The sequence below is a fragment of the Myodes glareolus genome, chromosome 8 (genome assembly GCF_982192425.1).
Source record: "Myodes glareolus chromosome 8, mMyoGla1.1, whole genome shotgun sequence".
NCBI lineage: Eukaryota > Metazoa > Chordata > Mammalia > Rodentia > Cricetidae > Myodes > Myodes glareolus.
In genome coordinates this window covers 44,609,550-44,628,504 of record NC_142033.1, presented here as the reverse complement: position 1 = coordinate 44,628,504, position 18,955 = coordinate 44,609,550, and the positions used below count along the sequence as shown (strand labels likewise).

At 38.6% G+C, this 18,955-nt stretch overlaps 1 protein-coding gene across 2 annotated transcripts in view; it reads right to left on the bottom strand.

Annotated features, from left to right (window-relative positions):
* Arap2 (ArfGAP with RhoGAP domain, ankyrin repeat and PH domain 2) overlaps window positions 1–18,955 on the bottom strand; it is a 170,969-nt gene that overhangs the window by 96,771 nt on the left and 55,243 nt on the right. For both annotated transcript variants that reach the window (XM_087909032.1, XM_087909033.1), the window contains exons 8-9: window positions 13,439–13,559; window positions 2,200–2,378 (exon numbers count right to left, since the gene is read on the bottom strand). In XM_087909032.1, the coding sequence (XP_087765158.1) occupies window positions 2,200–2,378; window positions 13,439–13,559 (300 nt within the window). The remainder of the gene's footprint in view (window positions 1–2,199; window positions 2,379–13,438; window positions 13,560–18,955) is intronic.

The window sequence follows — 18,955 nt, the reverse complement described above, 5'->3', positions numbered from 1 at the left end:
AAAAGCACTGAGCTTATTACCTGTAGCTGCTCGTGTCTGGAATTTCACCCTTGTAGATAAAACTGCCCTGCAGATAAGCACATCTCTTTGAGAGTGCGCAGTCTGACAGAATATTCACTGAGCCCATGTCCTGAAACCTTTAGGCAATGAAATTAGTCACAAAAGTAATTCTTGCCTATTTCTGAAAGATAGGATCTCAGAAAAGATTCAAACCAAGTCTTTAGTAAGAAGACAAGCTTAGTGCTAGAAATTCTAGTTTCAAATTAAGCTTGGCAGGATCAAACTGCTAGCCCTGCACAAACTATGGAGACCTCATTTTACTCATCTTTAATGCACAGATGAGAGGATCCTATAATTATAGGAAAGATTAAAATGAGTATTTATAAATTAATTAGCATAGAACTTGGCACTCTATCCATGGCAAGCAGTTTAGATTTTGCTTTCAAATATAACAGTATTTGGAATGATTTCATACAAAAAGCTTCTTTCTCCCAAAGGGTTAATAAAACTCAAAAAAAATATTATTTCTAGAAAACAACACAAACTCAGATAATCTAGCTAATGTGAGCAATGAAACGAATAAGAGGAATTGTATTCAGTCTGTGCAAGTAAGAAAAATGAATTCCTCATTTTGGCAGAGTAACTTCAAAACAGATACATGCAAATTATGAATGCTTAACCTGAATTCCAATGAGAAAAGTTTTAATCAACTAACTTCAGAGACTTCAGAAACAATATTTACATCCAGTTCATATATACTGTTAAGTTATATGTTACTGTTCTTTAAGAGTATGCTAAATACGCACATCAATAATCTGCCCACGTCACTCAATGATTCCTTCCACAACTAACTGCCTAAGATACCCCCCAATAATGAATACACTCCTACTGAAGTTTGAGAATAGCGTGCCTAAGAGCTGAAGTAGCAGCTAATAACTACTGCTTGTTTTGAGTTGATGACTGTTTTTAATAAGAAAAGAGGCCTTCTTTATACCTTATCACAGTCCACTGTAAAATGAGTTCACCTTAGATTAGACATTCAAAATACACTCTTTCATCTTCAAATAAGAATTAAGTACCTAAGGAGGAACATTTTCTTTCACATATAAAAGTCTAAAATAATAGAGAAAAGGAAGTCTATACTACAAAATCAAGTATAAAGCTTGTACGACATCGAAAAACACTTTATCTACAAGTCTCCACAAAAATATTTAAACTATTACTAGTTTTTCCTTTTAACCAAATTCAATCATCTAACAGTTAAAGCCTATATAGTATGTATATGTCACATGTGTATACAAGCAGATGTGTGTGTGTGTGTGTGTGTGTGCGCACGCATGTGTGTGTGTGTGTATGCATGTGCGTGTGTGGTGGCAAATATATATACCTAAATATCTCTATAGCCACCTCTCTTTAATGGGGTTCTACTACCAAGGCAGTTTCATGACAAACAGAACATCTGTTCAAAGAAAGATAAAGACAATAAGATCTAGTGTGGTGGTTTCAATGAGATGTGTCCCCCATAGGCTCAGATTTTTGAATACTAGGTCTTCAGGTAGTAGCACTGCTTGGGGGAAGCACGAGAGGTGTGGCATTTCTGAAAGAAGCATGTCATTGCAGCTGTGTTAGAGAGAGTTCATCCTTGTCACTTTTAATCCACTCTCTGATTTGGGCTCACGGTTATGGTTCAAGATGTGTGCTCTCAGATTCCCATTCTCACTGGTAAGCCTTCCTGCCATGATGGATTCTTATTTAGTCTAGATAAAACAGTTCTTTCTCCCATAGGTTTCCTTGGCCATGGTCTTTTTACATCAACAGGAAAGTAACTAATACACTGGTTTCTCATGGTCATCTTCTAATTTTCTATCACAAAAATGTAGAATTAGTCCCATTCACCAGTATCTGTATTTATTCTCAATTATTCTCTGATGGCTATATTTACTTCAACTAAGGTTTACATTTCAATAATTTTTTTCAATGATGCTTCTTCCTTGGTCCACTGAAAAGGAGACATGCAGCCTCAGATCTGATGGAAATACTTTCCTGAAACAAAGCCTTCAGCCAGATTTTCGGTTATTGTTAGTGGATTACTTAAAGTAACAGCAAGATTATAAATAAAAACCCAAACAACTCTCAAAAGCTAAACACAGTTGCTACTATCAAAGAATAGTAATTTACAATTAATGTTACAAAGCTCACCTGCTCATTTTTGCAAAGCCACACACTGTTTCCCTTCAATACAGTAAAAATTTTGGCTTTGTAGCCTCTCAACTCAAGATATCCACATTTCTCAGGTGCCATAGCTGCTTGTGACTGTGCAGTAACGGATGGTGACTTCAGTGCGCTTAATAATATGCTGATCCAATCATTCCTCTCTTCTGAAATTAAAGAAGAAAATACATAAGACATAGAAACATAGAAACACCAACATGAGATCCTCTTGCTTTAAAGTCAGTAACATACAAATTATTTACCACAACCACTGCCTCAATTCCACTGTCAGCAGAGTCAAGAGTTCAAATTTAACAGAAAAGAAGAGATTTCGTAGATGTTCTGGAGCCAGTAAAATGAGCTTCTTCTAGAATCATTCAAGAAATACCACATCTCAGGCTCCATTCCAAACCCCAAAGAAGGCTTGGCATTTTAGAAGAAAACTCCAAGAGACCTATGACCCTATTTATGTCTGAGAAACAGTTTTAGATGATTTAGGAGATGAGTTTTCTCTTTGCAATAATTTTGCAATGAAATATCTCATTAAGTGTCCTGTTTTGAGTTCTTGACCTCACCTCCCCACAGTGGTGTTACTAATTTGGAAAGTTATGGAACATGAATAGAGGGTCAGAACAGGAAGAAGTAGCAATACAAAGAGTATTTCTGTTGAAGGCCGTATCCACTGAAAAGTGTTTTTCTTCCTTTCTGCTTTTTCTCTGTAAGTAGGTGAAGAAATTTTCTATTTTCCATACTCCTCTGGCTGGCTTTTCTCAAGAAACTGAGGCAAGTACTGAGCTCTCTGAAACCATGAACCAATGTAAGACCATTTCCCAATGTAAGTTGTCAGAGCCATATAAAAATAACGTGTACAGAAGAAAGCAGGGTCAGTACTCAACTGGAGGTTAAAATAGGGAAATACTCAAGGCTTTATAACTCAGCTACAAAGTAAAACTTGATACTATACTACCCCATAAAAGCCAAGTGACCTTCAATCAGGTACCACATGCTTACTGAGGAACAGAAATGTGATGTAATCTCCAAAGAGCAATAAAGACAATAAGTCAAGTTAGATTTGAACAGATAATGGGGCCCAGACTAGAATAAATGTCATACAAATTGTATCAAGTAATATATGAGTCCATTCAACTGAGGTAAGTGATTTGCTGAAGGTTACTAAGAAAGGCAGTGCTAAAATTATATTAAAAATTATTTCAACTCCTACACAACTGCATTTGGCACCATAGAAATGGGGGACACATGATAGCTAGGTCTTGAGAATGAGGAACAATGTGAAAAACCAAATTGAAGCCTGAAGGTCAGAAAATAGGCTGAGCAAGGACAACATAAGAAAAAAGCATCAGGAACCAACATTGGTTTAGAGACTTAACTAAGAGGAACATCCTGATATTTTTTGAACTTAAAGGAAATTATGAGAAATGTAGACAGAAAACATCCACTTCCTGCTTTTAATTACAGAAGCAATGGAAAAGCAATTCAAGATAATTAGCGAGGAGAAGACAGGACTGAGAATTCTGTGTCTGTGACTGGTAGGCGAACCTGGGAGTGTGGAATTCAGGAATAAGAAGATAGATATCAAGTGTACAATAAAAGTAAAATATATGAGCATTCAGATGTCAGTGTATTAAAGGGAGTAAGACATAGCTGATTCATGGATGTTAACCCCAAAATAAACAGCCCAGAATAGGAGGAAGTTTGACTTTATAAACGACCATGAAGGATGGCAGGACAATCCAGCTCACAGATCACTGCCCATTTTCAGAACACTTGGACAGATCAGTAGAGCAGCAACAAATGTGAGCAGAGACAACCTCAACAGGAAACGATCCATACTTGTGGATAAATGTCAAATGCACAATGATAAAACATGCCAAAAACCAGGAATCAAACGTTATCTACATGAATAGCAATGACTCCCAAATCAAACAGAGGAGGGATAATCAAGACAAAATAAAAAAAAAGATGGAATCTCAAGGGGCAAAATTTTTCGTAGGAAAGGGAAACCAGAGCTAAACTGTGGGATCTAGGACTTCTTTCCTGATAGGACTGCCTATCAGAGAATCCACAACTTTACTGTGGATTACAATAAGTCTCCTTATGAGGTACACTCAAATTTAATTAATGATGCAAAATTACTTCAAAAGAAATCTTAATTTCTATATTAGCACAATTTACACTCAAAGTCTGAAGTTGATATTCCCACCAAGTAATGTAAAGAATGGTTGCTTTGTTGAATATTCATAAAAAAGTTTCAAATGTAAACATAATGCAATAACATATACCGAAGTTATATGGCATTTAAAACACAGTTAGCATATATCCCAGTAATTAATTTGAAAATGGCAACTGCACTTTTTGTCTGTTTATATTAGGACAGTACTGGACGAAATGAATCAATTCCCTAGGATTATTAGCTTCTGAATCTTCTGATAGTAATGGAAAAAAAAAACAAAGAATAAGAAATGAATGTCCTGTTTGGGGCTGAGAACTGATCTGTCATTTATTCTAAACAAGCAGACTGAAGATCCATATTTTTCCACATACACTACTATAGTTTCTACAGATATACCACATAAGTATTTGGATACACACACTATTGGAGTTTCTACAGATATACCACATAAATATTTGGACTATAGTTTAGTGCCAAGGCTATTTAACTATACAACAGTAGTAAGGGTCTATGACCTTCCAAGCCATGGGGTTTGAATGAGGTTTATAGTACCAGGCAATTATCCATTAATATGGAACAATCCTCAATTTCATAAGACTCAGAGAATATTTCAGAAAAATGATAAGAATTTAAGATGTCAAGGGGGGGGGTATGAGACTTGCAATGCTATCTTCTATACAATATATGTATATGTATGCAAATATGACTTCATTATTTCTGTATCTACCTGAATTGGGCCTAAACAAGACTGTCAATTGCCAATCACAGATTGACGAAGGGTTCATGGAACCCTATCCCTGACTGCTGAATTCTTGAAAACTGTTAATTCTGGGAGAATGACAGCCATCTTTAGTTGTACATAAAACTTTTAGGCCACCAAGTTCCAGTGGATATTTGGATGCACATGGACAATAATCGTGGTTAAAATCAGGGTGTCATAAAACAGCATAAAGAAGGCATGGCTATGGGAAGGGAACCTTCAGGAGTACAGTGTGATAACAGAGGTGGGAGGAAACTAAGAAGGAGTCGGGAGTGAGAATACAAAGAATGCTCTGTGTTTGTGTGTACGCACACATGCGCACACACGTGCACGCACACATGCGCACACACGTGTGCACAGGTATGCGCACATGTGCACACACATGTGTAACTGTATGTATTTTTTATTGAAGAAATTTGCTGATAATCAATATGAAGTTGTTAACAAACAAATGCCATTCACAAAACAAAAAACAAAAAAACTGGAACATCCAGTCACTAAACAAAGAGAAACAGTGAATCGCTAATACACACAGAATCAAACAGATTGTAAGAGTCATTTGTCTTAGGCTGTACAAAATGTGCATCCTCAGATGAGGAAAACATGTTTTGACAATTTTCTAACCAAATAATTGTTTTCTATTTGACATATGGTTTGAGACAAGCTATGGGCTATTGTAGCTGAGCTAGTGAACAACAGTTTAAAAAATGTGTGAAATTCCAGAAATAAACAATTCATAAACTATAAATTACATGTTATTCTTAGTCGTGTGTTAAGCCTTAAGTCATTCCATTCTGTTCTGATTTGAGACACAAAGTATCCCCTACTCCAGTGTATATATATGAGTCATTCTGTGTGACATGTTCTTCCACTAGGCATGACGTAGTCATCTCAGTTAACCAGTAAAGCATCATGGCTATGCAGTAACTGTATTGCATAAGCTTTGATACTGCTTAGTGATGATGTTGAAGTGTGGTCACAGTGATACAGGAAAATTTGCAAAATGACCAAGGACATCTGTGTAGTGCTTCCAGTGAAAAAGCTAAAAGGATACTCAGATATTTTTTAATAGAATGATCACATTAGTGTAAATTTTACTAAAATATATTGCCATAACACTTCTGCCTTATCATAAGCTATTCCTGGTTCTCTTTTACTGTCTCTAATTTAAGAATAAAATTGTATCATAAGTATATATGTATAGGAAAGAATGTAGTATATATGTTACTTGATACTGTACACAGATTCAGAAATCTCCTGGGTATAAGGGATCTATAACTCTAATGACTAAGAGGGCAGATTACTTTGTTGACTCCTTCTAAGAATAAATATTTGATTGTATACCAATGGTAGCACTTTATTAAGCACCATTTTTTTCTGAAATGTTCCCTGTTATGGCTTCTCTCCATGGATGATAATCCAACTTGGGGAAAAAATGTAAGTCAGGAAAAAAATAATAAGTGGTTTTGCTATAATGTAGACAAAATAAAATAGTAATCTCTTCAATAAATCTTAAATTAATTTTTGAGGTTTTGAGAAATGTTCAAATTGTCAACAAAAACATCATATTCTTTGAGTTTAGCATAGGTAATTCCTCACAAAGGATACCAGAGAAAGTCACAAAGGGCAAGCAAAACCACCATAAACATAATCACCAACTGTAACTCAACCTTCACTGTGAGATTTTTGTTTCTTCTCTCTCTCTCTCTCTCTCTCTCTCTCTCTCTCTCTCTCTCTCTCTTTCTCTCTCTCTCTCTCTCCAGGCAGATGCTTCACTCTGTAGCCTATGCTGACCTCCAACTTATAGGAGTCACCTGTTTCGGGCTCCTAAGTGCTAGAATTTTAAGCACCCATCAAACTCAGCCAGGAACTTTACTTTTAATATGATCTGATCTAAAGAAAGATCCTTCAGTGTAATGAGCCATCAACGTGAGAGCCAGAAGTGTTGTCAAACTGATAATCACTACTTGTACAAATATTGGGTGCTATGCTACAGGCTTATTCTGAGGATGAGGAGCAGGACTATTCTCTCAGAGATTAAATTCCACTGAAAGGAAGAAGGCCATAAAAGCACAGACGTTCACTAGAGTACGTTACACAGTGACACGTGAATTGCAACAGCATAAAGCAGAGGATGAGGGGCAAGAGAGGAGTTACTTTACATTGGGACTGATCAACAAAGCCTAAAGAAATGAAGGAATGGAGCAAACAGGATGGTGGCTAGAAGAACATTGCAGGACATGAATGCTGTAGCCCCAAGGAAACTGAGACTTGTGGATTCAGGACCAAGAGTCCCTTGTTGTTGAAATGTAGCAACGTAGGGAAGAAAGCATGGAAGGAAGGAATGAAAAAAGACCAAGACCAGATCAAGAGTCAAGAGGGTTTTTGGACATCATATATCCTATGCTTTGTTCTCAGTAAGCAAAGAAGACAATGGGACCATAGGAATGAGATTATAGGTCAGACTTCCATACTGAATGGTTTTTCTGACAACATGACTGAAGACATACTGATAGTGAATCAGTAAAGTAGTCAGACTAATCAAGATGAAAGTGATTGCTTTGAGCTAACAGGTGACACTGTGGGGATTAAGAACCAGTCAGCGTCTAGTCTTAATTTCAAAATCAAAGTGACAAAGTGACAGAATTCTGGAACCGATTAGATGATATATAATAAAGAAGAAAAAGAGAGTACCAGCTCATGACTTGAGCACACGAGTCTTTAATTCAGGTGATGAGGAAGATTAGAAGGGAAAAAGGTTTGGTGAAGAGGATAGAAACAGTAATTTGAACATCTGACAACTGAAATACTATGGAATACCATGCTGAGATGTCAAATAGGAAGCTGATTATATGATTCCAAGATACATGAAGAGGACATGGGTGGTAAGACACATTACAATCAGTCACCATAACCCAAAAGATCTTCAAAACCAAATATGTGGCCTATAGTATTTGTTTGGTTTTGATTAAATGATATCACTTTATTTTAATAAACTCACTAACAAAACCAGAACACAGCTAAAGAAGCCCCCTATTTGCTTCAGATGCCACTCAAATTACAGAATACTTCGCAGAGACACTGAGTTTAAAGCTGGTCAAATGTGTGAGCAGTGGACACGTTTACATTCAGTGTGTGTGTGTGTGTGTGTGTGTGTGTGTGTGTGTGTGTGTGTGTGTATGCCTGCCATGTATAAGTGTGGCACTGAGAGTACCGTCTATGGTGTCAGTATTTGTTTTCTATTTTGTTTGTGACAGGCTCTTGTGCACTAACCTAGTAGCTGACCTAGGAATGTTCAGGGATTCTCTTTTCTGCTGTCCACTTTGCTGTAGCAGCACTGGAATCACAAACACATGCTTCTGCTCTGGATGAAACTCAGGCTCTCACCCTGGCCCAGCAACTGCTTTACCCCAGCGCTATTCTACGTGACTCTAGTAGAATATTGTAGTATTGTTAGAAAGTTCCACCATAGTTATGGTGAGAAGTAGGACACATTTATCTGTTCCTTTTTTAAAATGTCTTCAAAAGGCATTATTCATAATACAATATTTTGAAAGCCATTTGGAATCCTAGAAAGATCCTAAAACATCTTTGCGAGATTTCAATAATACAATTAAGTAATCAATGAAGCAGATTGTCACCACTGATGATAATAAGGAGAGTGAATAATGGAGAGTTAGGAAACATCTCATAATTTGCTTCTGACCATGTTGTAACTCCCCTAAACAACTGGAGTATATTTCTTATGTCAGGTCTAATAAACTGTTTTTCATTTAAGACCTGGTGTAGGAGGGTCTTCTTTCTATGTATTGCTTTCATTGGTCAAGTAAAGAAACTGCCTTGGTTTTTTGATAGGGCAGAATTTAGATAGGTGGAGTAGACCAAACAGAATACTAGGAGAAAGAAAGCAGAGTCAGGCAGATGCCATGGCTCTTCTCTCCAAGGTGAACACTGGTTAGACTCATGCGGGTAAGCCACAGTCAAGTGGCGATACAGATTATTAGAAATGGGTTAAATCAATATGTGAGACTTATCTAGTAAGAGGCTAGAACTAATGGGCCAGGCAGTGTTTAAATGAATACAGTTTCCATGTAATTATTTCAGGTAAAGCTAGCCGGGTGGCCAGGAGCTGGGCAAGATGGGAAGCAGCCTGCTGCTCCTTTTACAACAGATTGGGTGCCCAACATGGTTAATTAACACTACGTAAAACCTGAGAAGGCTTTAAAAGTAATTCTAGATACAAATATATAGAGAGTTTAACACAGCTTTTTGCTGTTTACTGGCGGGGTGCTGCAGAGAGAACCTCCTCACTCACCAGAAAAAAATTGGCAGTTTTAAAACACCGGCTTTCTGGGCTATGCTGCCATTGTGACCTCTGACTCATTTAGGAGACAGAGCATTTAGAGTAAAGTGCTACGCCTTATTTGATGGCAACTAGACTCGCTGTGTGCCTAAAAGGGGGTCATTGTGTAGTGCAGCTCAGAGGCACAAACAGCTCCGCCATGCTAGTGGTGTAATGTACAAGACTCAGAGGCATGAGTGGCTCCGCCATGTTGGACTGGGTAGTGCAAGCCTGCAGTACCTGTTTTTGACCTAAAGATGTCACAGCTTAGATTCTTAAGCGCTTAGTGATTTAAAAGCACAAAGCAAAAATGTTTCTGTACAACAAAGAGTTACAGACAATGCAATAGGACAGATTCAGACATAAAAGATCTCTAAACGGGTCATAGTGTTAGACAGGCATACATAGGCTTGGGAGAGAAAAGAATATAGACTAATAGAAATGGGTTAAATTAAGATGTAAGAGTTAGTCAATTAGAAGCTAGAGGTAATGGGCCAAGCAATGGTTTAATTAATACAATCTCTGTATGATTATCTCAGGGCTGAGCAGCCAGGAACGACCAAGAGCTTTTTTCCTATAACACAAAATGTCATGAACTCCACACCCATTCCAGTGTTTCTGCCCCAGAACAAGAGGAGTCAAATGAAATTTCTCTCTGAGGAAGACAATTTTCAAAGTCATACTATTTTAATATAATTTGCATTTAATTAAGAAAATAACAATATTTTTTACCATGAAACCCAGAATAACAAAATATTAGATAGTGGGATTGAAAAAGATGCCAAACAGTAATGGTATTTTTTAGTTATGATTTGCAGAAGAAGTTACTCACATACAAGACTCTACAAAAAACTTCAGGGCAAAGGCTGGCAAACACCTTGGGGTAATATACAAATGAATGAGAGTGACTGAGGGTTAACAAGTCTTCTGTGGCCAGATTTAGGTTGAGGGCCAGGTTAATAACCTCTGTTCCAGTGTTGTTTTCTTGTAAATACCAAGTCAACTCAAATATTCTGAGTCCTTTGTCCTAAGTGTTTAGTGGCTTTTGCAACCCGAGCTCACCTTCAACCTGTGAGAGTTAACCAAAGGCAACAGCTATAGTCTATATTGCTTTGGGAGTCATCGTCCTGCAGTACAATTTCCATAGCACCATAAAATACTACGCAAGTTGCCAAGGGAGGAAAGCAATTACTAATTCTACTGAGATGTGGCATCTATGAACCACAACAATGATAAAAGTGGTAAAATATCCATAAAGATACAGCAGACGGCAGTCACATGTTGACGGTGACCAATGGCAGTCTAATCAGACTTAATGTCCACTCACAGGAGGGACTAATGCTTGTTATTAGAAAGGTAGTCAGTTTTCCAGGACTAGTGAGGTCAGGGGTCTTAGAGTCCAGTACAGCCACTTTGCTAGACCAGCATGATTCATCATTTTACACATTAAATTTTATCTTTATACTCATTCATAAGTATAGTTACCACCCTTCATCAAAGCAGTTCTTCTTTAGAGTAAATGGAGACCATTACAAAATCGTCATGTAGACATATTGGATGATGAAAAATCCACCTATAATAGATATTAACAGCCTGCATCTATCTATGCCTCGGGTAACATGGTGGATGAGGGGGTAGGGAAGATTTTTAAGAGCCATAATACCAGAAGTCTGTTGCTCTGAGACTGTCACTCCTAGAATTATCTGCATAAAGAATATCTGAACAATAGCAACACCAACAGACATGTTACATGGAACGGTGAAAATTCTCACAGGCCCCCACCCCTGGATAGGAATTATAGGCTGATTGATGAGAAACAATGTTAGCTTCTTCCAGAGTTGAGCATCCTAACTGCCTAATCCAATAGAAAGTTGCTATCCCTAAAGCCATATACACACAAAATACAAAAACTCAGCAGCTTGTATTTATATATTTCTCTCTCTCTCTCTCTCTCTCTCTCTCTCTCTCTCTCTCTCTGTGTGTGTGTGTGTGTGTGTGTGTGTGTGTGTGTGTGTGTGTAGATATCAAGGGGAGAACATGAAAGGAGTTTGAGGGTGAGCATTTGGAAAGGTCTGGACAGAGGAAATAGAGGGAAGAAAGTGTGATAAAATTAAGTTAAAAACATTTAAAAATTAAAATATATATCAACAGAAATAGAAACTATTTTCTATATTTGTCATATGCAACATCTACATAGATTTGTTATACAGAATGATCTACCCACTAAGCCCAGATCTTTGGTATTGTTTATGCTATTTGGGAAGGCTTGGTGTGGTATTTGTTTTCAGCAGCAACAGAAGCTTCTAGTTTGATTTCATAAATCATCAGTAATCAAAGTCTGAAAAACACTGCTCCCTGACAGGTAGCTGGGTATACTCACTCATGATTACCTTCAGTAATAATGAGAACTTCCTAGAAATACATATTTATTGAACACTCTTCATGCCGTGGCTAGTACATGCTCTGGGAGTGGAGCAGTTTAAAGGGCAAGGGTGGCACACAGTGCTGAGCATTAAAGTAGCTTCTACCTTCAGGTAGAAATCCCTGTGTGTAAAATAGGACAACAATCCTGCAAAATGTTGTTACAATGCTGAGTTTGGCAAAATGCCTGGTATATGCCGAGAATTCCGTACGCTCCATGTGCAATTATTATTGAAATAGGCCACACTAAGTAAACACTTCTTTAAAAAGTCAGGTCAATTATAAATCTACCCTAACATGTTCCTAAAGTAAAGTAAATTTCTTATTATTTAATTAAATATCTGGCCCTCCCTGTATTATTGAAACTTACTGAAGGTTACAGCCATGGCATATCATGAGAATCAAACAGAGAACAACACTCACAATTTCTCTGCCCTGCCCCCACTGTACTATCAAATTCAGAGAATACTCTACTGTACACTGTCAGACTCAATCCAAAAAGAATAGAAACACTTTTATTTTGAGTTTACATTTATGCCTCTATGTGTGTGTGTGTGTGTGTGCGTGCGCGCATGTGCACACACACGTGTGCACAAGAGTGCCTGCTCGCAAATACGGGCACTTAGGAGTGGAAGTTTATGCATCTTGTTTGTATGGAAGTCTGAAGACACCTTGCAGGAATCAATTCTCTCCTTCCACAGTGTGGTTTCCAGGGATAAACTCGTGTTATCTCACTCAGCAGCAAGCATCTTTCTCTGCTGCACCTCTCTCTGCCCCACCTGTCACCTTTCTATCGGTAGTCCCACCGTAGAGGATTCCCATGAAAATAAATCAATGAGTACAGCCACTACAAAGTCTATAACCTAAATATTACTGCACCAGCTCATTTAGCTAAGAACCTTCTTGTGTGAAGTTCCCTAAAAGCAACTTAGTAATGATTAGTACCTTTGCTTTTAAGCATTAAATACCTATTTTGCATTATGAAAATCACACATTAAAATGATCTCTTCAAGAGAATATTTTATCTAATTTTCACTGTTTTGTAGATACAGCTTAAAGAAATATTCCATAATTAATATTTCCTGAAAAGAAAAAAAAGAACAGATCCTTATATGTAACAGCAACCACACAAGGAAGTAACTTGTTAATTTACTTAGGCTTTAACACTGTATATTCAAAACCCCTTTTTAAATGTAAATTATTTGAAAGCAATAAAGCTAAAAGTGGCCTTATATTTTTCTTTACTTGTTTTATTACCATGATTTGTGAGAAATGAAGGGCTCTAAGTATCTTGATAGCAACAACGAAATTATCTTAGACACAGGTAAGGCAGTGCATGCCTGAGTTCTCAGGACTTAGGGAAGTAAGGTCAGAGGATTTGGGGCTCAAGGCCCACACCTCCTGTGGACTGAACAGTGAGTTCTGGGCCAGACAGAGTTAGCTACACAGCCTGATTCTTAGAAGAAAGAGGAGGGAGGAGAAGAAAGGCGCAGGGAATGGAAAATAATCTTACCTTCTTTTTCTACTCGAAAAACAAAAGTTCTTTGTGTTGTAACAATTTCAAATTTGTTGTCTCCTTGAGCCCGCACTGTGGATATCGCAGTGAGGGGAATTATTCCTTTTGAGTACATCTCCTGTATTAGTGAGAGAAAAAAAGATGAAGAAAGATGAACATGAAATTCTGAAGATCTTAAAGAATGGCTCGGGATTCACAATTGTTTTTCTTTCATGATTTCTATGGGAAATTTTGAAAAGATAAACAAATACACTGATTTTCAATGCTGCAAAAGAAAACTATGAAGTGTCCTATGCTTTCAAGAGAAATGACCTTTTCAATTTTCCAGTCGCCTGGATTTAATAGGCAGAGCACCAAATAAAAATAACACTAAGAGACCTACAATTTCCACTTCTTAAACGCAGAATCACAGGCTCTGACTTGCTCTGCTCACAATGATTCCACGGTGTTTGCAGGCATCTGCTGGTCAGAATAGGAACTGTCACAGAACTGTCTGAAAATACTGCTGCATTACAGAGAGAACAAAACATACCAAAGGGAGCCTGTAGATTCATTAATTAACCTCATTTTCAATGGTTTGATGCTGTAAACTTTGATATCATACTGAGTCGGTGGTTTTTTGTTTTTTGTTTTTTGTTTTTTTGTTTTTTGTTTTTTTGTTTTTTGTCATTCTCTAATGAATAACGGGTAAGGAAAAGCCAGGCATGGGAGTTCATGGCTTTAATCCCCAAATCTGGAAGGTTGAGATGGGAGGTTTAAGGCTACACTGAACTGTGAAAGACTATGTTCCTGAAAAACAGCAATAGACAAAGAACGGTGTGACTGTGGCTGGCAGTCGACATGCACACACAGATTATAATTTTGCTTTCAAGGATCAAGGCTCTAAGCGCTTTTTTTTTCATCTTCATTTTGCATAGAACCATTGGTACGATGACACCAAAGATTTATTGAGAGTGAAAGAGTGAAACACTTGTTGTGCTCTGTGTCAAAAAGAACCTTTAGACTCATATACACTTAAAAACCCGGTAACTTCAGGTCAGAAGTAAATTCGAACTTCAGGACACATAAGTAAAATGATATAGTTCCTCAATTTCATTTAAAGTGTTGAGAAATAATTATTTTTAAAATTTTTATATAAAAGTTTTTTTTTTCTATTTTACAAAGAAAACATAGTGTCCCCTCCCTCCCCTACTCCTGCTCCCTCACCCCACATTTCCCCCACCCAATCCCCATCCATGCACCAAAAAGCATAAGGCCTCACAAGGGGAATCTACAAAGTCTGGCAAGTTAGGCAGGACAAAGCCTCTCCATCCTATATCACTGATGAGCAAGGTATTCCACCATAGGGAATGGGCTCCAAAACTCCAGTTCATGCGCTAGGAATAAATCCTGGTCCCACTACCAGTGGCCCCACAGACTGCCCAACCACAAAACGGTCACCCACATTCAGAAGGCCTAGTTCGGTCCCATACCGATTCCCCAGCTATCAGTCCAGAGTCAGTGAGCTCCAATTAGCTGGGGCCAGCTGTCTCCGTGGATTTCCCCATCATGATCTTGACCCCTTTGCTAATATAATCCTTCCTCCCTCTCTTCCATTGGACTCCTAGAACTCTGCCAGTACTTAGCTGTGGATCTCTGCATCTGGAGAAGCATTTTATATACATGGGGAAATTTGATCCTGACTTTTAGGAAACTTAATTTTCACCAAATTGCTAAGTGGAAATGCAGAATTCTGATCAGACAGAATAAAAATAACAGAGGCAGCATAATGAGAAATAGAATCACCCCCAGAAACACACACACACCAAAAAAAAAGAAAGAAAGAAAAAAGAAAGAAAGAAAGAAAGAAAGAAAGAAAGAAAGAAAGGGAAAGGAAAGGAAAGGAAAGGAAAGGAAAGGAAAGGAAAGGAAAGGAAAGGAAAGGAAAGGAAAGGAAAGGAAAGGAAAGGAAAGGAAAGGAAAGGAAAGGAAAGGAAAGGAAAGGAAAGGAAAGGAAAGGAAAAAAAGTATTCAGAGTTATCAGGAATCAAAAAAATATGAGGGTATAAAAACACATTCACATTCTCACATCTCAGAAGGTCTCAGTATTAGCCTTCCCACCCTCCAACTCCCATCTACTCCTTCCCATCCCCCCTCTCCTCCACCTACATTCAGAAAGGCAGAGGCCTCCCAAGGGTTTGATCAAAGCAGGGCAATCAAGTTGAGGTAGGAGCAAGCTCCACCCACTGCATAAAGGCTGAGTTAGGTAATCCAACATGGAGGACATGTTCCCAAAAGGCAACTAAGCACCAGGAACAGGCCCTGGTTTCGCTGTTAGGAGCCTTACAAACAGACCAAGCTACACAACTATCACACACATGCAGACAGCCTTTACCCAGCAACTGTTGAAAACAGATGCGGAGATCCACAGCTAATCATTGGGCCCAGCTCAGGAGTCCTCCTGAAGAAAGGGAGGAAGGATTGTATGAGCCATGGAGGTCAAGGTCATGAGGGAGGAACCCATAGAGTTGGTTGACCTGAGCTCCTGGGAACACATAGACTCTGGACCAACAGTTAGGGAGCCTACATGGGACTAACTGTTGGTACCCGGGTTTTTTCCCCTTTGTTCGAGGTGCTATGCAGGGCGTTTTTCCTCTGACTTCCTGGCTTCTCTGCTCGCTGCACCGGCCTGGGGGATTAGTTTAGAGAGAGCTTGGCCCTCTTTTGCTATGGTAATTCCACCTGCAAGCAAGGTTCCCACTGAGGCGCCTAATCCATCTGATACTGCAGCTGCTCTCTAGCCTGTGGCAAGGGGCGCCTGGCACCCTCTTTCCCGGTTCCGGATGTAAGGGGGCTCTCGTCCTTCTGCTCCCTAGTATATATACCCGACTTGTGCTTAATAAAACTGCCATTTACTCCTTGGGTGAATGTGCCTGGTCTCTCTGTGTGTGTCTGTTCAACTCCTAGGATATTTATCCATTCTCGTGGACTTGGTTCGGGAAGCACGCACCGGCATCGAAGAGTGGGCTTTGCAGATTGGGCGGGACAACTGACCTAGGCCCTCTGCATGTATGAGACTAGGATATTTTAAAGGTTATATCTGGCATCCAGTCCTTTTTTGATCTCTGCTTCTTTGGCACCATGAAGTAGGTTATGCTACATATGTCTGCCACCGTGCTGATCTGCATTACCTTAGAATCAATGAAACCAAATACTTGGAAATCACAATCCAAAATGAATCTCATCCCATTCACATCCAACATTTTGCCACATAAACACAAAGTCTAAGTGAACGTACTATAGAAACTCCAGTTAGGAGCAGAAACTCACATCAGAAAATAACAGGTTAGGAAAAGAATATACTAACCCATCCCACACAAGGAGCACCCCTCCATCCCATGTAGGGAACACCCCTCCATCCCACGCAAGGAGCACCTCTCCATCCCACGCAGGGAGCACCTCTCCATCTCGCGCAGGGAGCACCCCTCCATCCCGCAGGGAGCACCCCTCCATCCCACGCAGGGAGCATACCTCCATCCCATGCAGGGAGCACCCCTCCCTCAATCTCCTTCTTCTCTTACTGATAGTCCCCTCTGCTCTTTCACATGCACTTTTCCACCCAGTATCTTCTTTGTTTCCACTAACAATTTCTCCTCCACTCTTGTTACCTCTCACTCCTGGACTGATGTGCTTCTCAAAATCCTATTCACACTCTAGTAACATTCTCAATGCATACAATATACATGCTGCCTTTCCCACATCATCTCATGTAGCCAACAAGGAACATGCCGTTTCCACATGATTTAGGAAAGGAAATAGGCAACCTCACACAGGAAAGAATATCAGAGACAAAGCACTCCCGTAATAACTGAGGGTTTTTTTTCTCCTTGTTTTTCTTTCTTGTTTCTGTCTTCCTTAAGAAGAATTCCTGTTCATATTTCAGCTACCAACTTTCCGTGAACAAATCTAAAATTGTTCTCTATCGCTTGGCATGCCCTCTCTCCATCCTTCCTTCCCTCTATTCTTTCCTTATCTGTACATTTCACTCAATCAGACCCCCATATCATTAGTCATCAGTAGTATATCTAATTTTGACCAGGTTCCTCAAACATTAAAAATTAATTCATCATCAGCTGAAAAATTATCCTGACTCCATCCTTGTCCACTGAGATATCACTCTTCTAGGAGCTGGAGAGATGGCTCAGAAGTTAAGAGCATTGGATACTCATCTAGAAGGCCAGGTTCAATGACTAGCACAGGAATGGTGACTCCCAACTGTCTGTAGCTCCAGTTACAGAAAACTTAATGCCCTCTTTTGGCTTCCATGGGCACTGGATGCAAAGATATGGGTATATATACAAAACATTCAAATACATATAATAAAAAAATAAAAATAATAAAATACCACTTTCTACTCCTTCTCTCTGAAGTAGGTTTGAACAGTTTTTGACGCAAGTGGATTCTTCCCAGAAACTAAATATGAATTCTCCCTACATATATAATGGTGTCAATATGTTCCTACCGCTAATTTACAACTCTGAATGATCTTTGCATTTATGCTTAATCCTTCATTGTTCAGCATAGATTACACTCTACTAAACAAATTCTGCTGTGACTTTTCTCTGGGACCTTGATTGTTACTGTGCGGACACGGTCCACGAATGCGGTCAGCTGGGGAGAATTTTTATTCCTTGTCCAGCAGCTCCATTCTCCCAGTTTCTCCCACTTCTAGAGTGCTGATGCTCGCCAAAGCAAGCACTCCATTTTAACAGCAACTTGTATATCTGCTTTATAACAATTATACGTTGGAATTTAGCTAATGATCTAAAAAGTGTCATGAAATGTGATAATCTGATTAATAATGTCTTCCCATATAGATGTTAGATCATTCATCTATTTTCCTTATCAACTTTCTTAGAGATATTGCTATAGAAATATTTTGAATGATTGAATCCCATGTCCAATCAATCACAATTACCAAACTCTGACATCTCATTTTTAATATTTTTGAAATTTATTTTTATCACTTCTACTGAACCTAAATATTACTACACAATAATTTATAAAGCTTCACTTGCTACCACCCTCTCCAAATTTGCCTCCCTCCATTCAAATTATCTTCCTTATAGACTTCCTGAAACATTACAATCCAACTGTCATTCAGCTGGAGAAAAATAGAGCAAAGATTTATAGAGGACAATGCTAAGATGTTTGAAATTTACACTTGGTTTAATTGTTTATTATTTATTTACTCATTATTTATTTATGTGTATGCCTGTGGACATATGTATGTAGGTCAGAGCAAAACTTGCTAGAGTTGATTCTCTCCTTCTATTGTGTGAGACCCAGGAACTGAACTCAGGTCTTAGACTTGGGTGCAATTATTTCACCTGGTAAGCCATACTCCAGGTTCTCATATGGGTTTCAATGGCTAACAATAGTTTCAATGGCTAACGATAGCTAAAGAAGTTCAAACAGAAGGAAAGAAATAATGTACGAGAAAATATGACAGAGAAATGGTGCTCAAGTCACCCA